The sequence below is a fragment of the Propithecus coquereli genome, unplaced genomic scaffold (assembly GCF_000956105.1).
Source record: "Propithecus coquereli isolate 6110/MARCELLA unplaced genomic scaffold, Pcoq_1.0 Scaffold25, whole genome shotgun sequence".
NCBI classification, from domain to species: Eukaryota; Metazoa; Chordata; class Mammalia; order Primates; family Indriidae; genus Propithecus; species Propithecus coquereli.
Window position 1 is genome coordinate 7,801,007 of NW_012148063.1, and position 4,604 is coordinate 7,805,610.

A 4,604-nucleotide genomic window follows, 5' to 3' on the forward strand; every position below is an offset into this window, starting at 1 on the left:
TATATATATATGTATGTATGTATTTTTTTGAGACGGAGTCTCGCTCTGTTGCCCCAGGTGCGGTGCAGTGGCATCATTGTAGGTCACTGCAACCTCAAATTCCTGGGCTCAAACAATTCTCCCGTCTCAACCTCCTGAGTAGCTGGGACTACAGGTGCGCGCCACCATGCCCAGCTAAGTTTTCTGTTTTTTGTAGAGAAGGGGTCTCGCTCTTCCTTAAGCCTTGAACTCTTGAGCTCCAGCAGTCCTCCTGCCTCAGCCTCCCAGAGTACTAGGATTATAAGTGAGCCACCGCACCAGGTCCTAATCTTAATCAAGAATCATAGTAGGAATTTTTTATATTAAGTTACCTTTAAGGTTTCTAAGTTGTGTGCAGTTTTAAGGTCAGTTTAACTTTCTTTCTGTTCTTCTAAAATAAATAGTTCTTATATAGCCTCCTCAGAAGACCTTTATTTATGCATCCCTAAAGATTTGATGTGTCCTAAGTTGTAGGGGCTATAAAAACAAGCATGTTCTTGGTGAAGGTAGATCAGCTTGGTGTTAGGAAATTTTTTTTGTTCATTGTGTTGTAATATTAAACTCATAGCAAACCTGTTTTTAAGATTATAAAATGGTTTTCTAGTAAAAGTAAATTTTAATTAGCTGCAACTGAAGAGCAGTTTGAAAACATGACTCTTAAGTAAGCAGGATAGCAGACATTCAGGACAGTGTACTCTCCATTACAGATTGTTTAACTAAGACTGGGAAAATCAGCTGGGAATGGTGGCTAATGCATGTAATACCAGCACTTTGGGAGGCCAAGGTGGGAGGATCCCTTGAGACTGGGAGTTTAAGGTTATAGTAAACTATGATTGCGCCAGTGCACTCCAGCCTAGGTGACAGAACGAGAACCCGTCTCTTAAAAAAAAAAAAAAAAATTGAGAAAATCTTTATTGTTGATTGCCAGGAGTAGCTAGTAGTATATATACTTAAGAGTAGAGGAGTATAATGAGGAAGAAAGGTCCCCTTGTATTCACATAGAATATGGCATTTATGCAAGTTGTTTCTGCCAGTTAGATGCTATTTTTAAAATAGTCTTAAAAATATTAAACTTTTCTATTAAACTATTAAACATTTCTCCCTCCCTTTTTTTAATACGCAAAAATTAATATTTGAGTCGCATGGTATTTTACAAAAGAACCAAGATAAAGAATGTTCAGTCCCATATAATTAGGCATATTTTTATATGCCTTTTGTTTAGGTGGACAGCATATTTCAAAGTAGTAGTAGGGTTTTGATTCAACTTCTGTAATCCAGACATTGGTCCTGGGCATCAGTGATACCGGAATAAATCTCAACTAGAGGAGCATGCATGGCATGTTCTCAGCAGAGAATGCTTTTCTCTTTATATCTCCTTTTAACTGTTTTCCTATAAAATGAGAAAGAATAATGAAGGGACAAATTTGTTACTGGTTAAACTAGGTTTATAATTATCTCAAAATTAAAAATCAGAAGAATTCTCATTAAATGTATAAGTTTATGGATATGATTTTCTAGTCTGTTTAATAAAAGCAGTTTCAGAGTAACTAATGTATGGATTTATTTTTGTACTAGATGGAAACAATATGATGCATATGTACAAGCTTTGGAGGGCAAGTACACAGATCTTAACTGTAAGTATGAATTTTAGCTTTCTTAAAGACTATGAATAATCTCCTCTTAGATTGTTATTATAAACATGGAATAATTGGTTTTATCAAAGCAAATGCTTAAACTTCAGCATTTTATTTATAAGAACTATGTCTAGGCTCTGTGTTGGGTGCTAGAAAATATAAGGATGAATGAGACAATCTGTCTTGAGGAGTTCCCAGTCAGTGAGAAAGACAGACATGTAATAATCATATCGTTTTAGCAAAATTATGTGCAAGGTTCTGAGAAAATATAGATAGGGTAATTTATAACTACTTGAAACTCTCGTTGATCTGTCCCTAACCCCTTCTACATAGGAATTTGAATTGAAGCATGAATTATCAGGCTAGAAGGGAAATACATAGCAGCAACCAGTAATAGATATGGAGCTTAAATTATAACATTAGGACATAGCTGTATATTTACAGATCTTTTCAAATTTGTTGAAAATATTATCAACAAAGTTTATAATTTTAAACCGTTTTAGTCTGTCACTTTTTATGGAGTTTGAATAACATACTATTTGTGAGTATAAAAACCGTATGTATATTGTTTTCCAAGTTCACAAAGCTTAATGCCATGAAGTTCTAATAATTACATGACTATATTATCTGTAGAAGTTGTGAACATTATGAACCTTTAAAATACTGATTGTCCATGCAGTTATTGGTGTTTTTATATTGAATAGGTTAAAAAAAGTACTAATTGGGATTTTGTGAATACTGTATAATATAAATAAACGCAGATAATGCACTTTTCTGTGTTCTGTTGGGAACAGATGAGACTATAAGCATATAATTCAGCCTGGTATTGGATAGTAATATTTTGGCATTTTTTTCTTTTAAACATCAGCTAATGATGTAACTGGCTTAAGGGAGTCCGAAGAAAAACTAAAGCAACAACAGCAGGAGTCTGCACGCAGAGAAAACATCCTTGTAATGCGACTAGCAACCAAGGAACAAGAGATGCAAGAGTGTACTGTAAGTATTTCAAGTTGTAAAAGTTTTTAATTGAAGAATCGGTTTTTAATCTACATTATTACGTGTTAATTTTAAACGATGCTAAATATAAGAGCATATTTTGTTAAGGTACATATTCTTTGGGCTGCAGATACACTTATTAAAATTTTGGTAGATAGCATCCATCATTTAGATAATAAACTTTTTTGTGGCCAAGAAGGCAGAAGTTTTAAGTTATTCTCTGAAATTTCCATGCTTTCTGAGAATTAGTATGTCAATTCCAGGTATTTTTCAGATAGCTAGTTGTGTGAGGGTATAATCAATAAAAGAGAATTTGCTCCTTATAGCTTTACTTCCACTGGCTAGGCAAGCCTATTAGTTTACAGTCTGCTCCCTTGATTCCTCTGTGTGTAGAACTATTTTTCTACAGTATATACAACAACTTCTGCAGTATATCCTTTTTAATTGTTAAAACTTTCATGTGTACCATTTACCGTGTCTACGTAGATCTGAAATCTAGTTACATATTTGATCATCTAGCTCTGATAATTTAGACTGAATCTTATGCTACCTTTGACAGTCTTAGCTATTCCTTTTGTTTATATGTATATGTAAATATGCAAAAAAATTAGAGGCAGCTCTACCCTTGTTTCTCATTTTAAAATCCGAATGTTTCTTCAGCTTCTTTGTATACTCTCCATTCATTTGGTACATATTTATTAAAATCTTCTAACCTGTAAGCCATTATTTTGGTCACTGGAAATACTAAATATATACATGCACAGTCCTATTCTATTTTTTCTCTCAGCAGTAGAATGTTCCTTAGGGCTCAGTCACACTTCCTATGCAGAGATTGTTTGCAGTTTCACAAAAGTCCCTATCCTCTCTTCCTTCACTTTCTATAAAATGACTTCTTCATTTGTTACTTTGCCAAAGAAAAGAGTAGCTTTTATCTTTTCCTTCTTTCTCGCTACTTTTTCTCCTGCTGTTTCTACCAGTTTCAATTTGCACTTTTATGCAAAGAATGAATCTTACTGCAGAGTGTTAACACCTGGGAGGTAGAGTGCGAATACATAGTGCTGATGGTACTATCTCATAAGACCGGAGTGTCTTGAATTCTTTCTCTCTTTCTGATTCTTCTTCTTGACATTGTAGTTCCGTTACTACTTAGCACTTTCCTATACAGTGTATGCTATTGATGTACCTCTGATTCTCCACCTGTCCTATGTACACTGGCAGTTTTGATCTTATCATGTCTGGTCAAAGCCTTTGATGCCCCATCACTTTTTTGTCTTCTCAACCTGGATTTTAAGGTTCTGTCAGCTAGAACCTAACCTTTTCCAGCCACATTTTTTTTTTTTTTTTTTTTATAGCTCTCTTCTGCTCAGGCCAGCTGAACAACTTCCTTTTCTTTCAGTTATAATACAGAGTAAGGTTTTGTGGACAGGGCAACAGGAGCAAAAACACAAGAAAAGGGCAAGATTATAATGTGGTAGATGAGGATGAAGTTTCAGGTGAGAGTGAAAAGAGATAGGGTCAGGGCCAGGGATCTTGGATATTATTTTAAGTGAGAGGGGACCCCGAAGAATTTTTAAGCAAGAGATTTATAAGGTTGGTCAGATTTGCATTTTAGGTAGATCACTCTGGTTTGATTATGGAAGGTGGATTTGAGAGGAACAGGACTTACACGAAGAAAACCAGTTGGGTGGGTCTTAAAATAGTCCAGATGAGATAATAAAGCCAGTGGTGGCAGGGAGGGTGAGGGTGGGATGTATTTTGGAGGCACAGTCAGTAGACTTGATGAGTTGGATGTTGTTGGGGAAGTAATGAAGAAATTTAGGGAGGAATCACGGATGGCTCAGGTTTGTCTTTTGTGTGACTAGTTGAGTGATAATGCTGCTAGACTAGATCAATTTTTTTTTTTTTTTTTTTTTCAGACAGAGTCTCCCTGTGTTGCCCGGGCTAGAGTGCCGTGGC

General features: G+C 35.4%; 1 protein-coding gene across 4 annotated transcripts in view; it reads left to right on the plus strand.

Annotated features, from left to right (window-relative positions):
• The window catches only part of WTAP (Wilms tumor 1 associated protein), a 37,024-nt gene that overhangs the window by 12,814 nt on the left and 19,606 nt on the right, over positions 1–4,604 (plus strand). For all 4 annotated transcript variants that reach the window (XM_012646826.1, XM_012646828.1, XM_012646827.1 and 1 more), the window contains exons 4-5: positions 1,594–1,652; positions 2,521–2,648. In XM_012646826.1, coding sequence (XP_012502280.1) covers positions 1,594–1,652; positions 2,521–2,648 — 187 coding nt within the window. The remainder of the gene's footprint in view (positions 1–1,593; positions 1,653–2,520; positions 2,649–4,604) is intronic.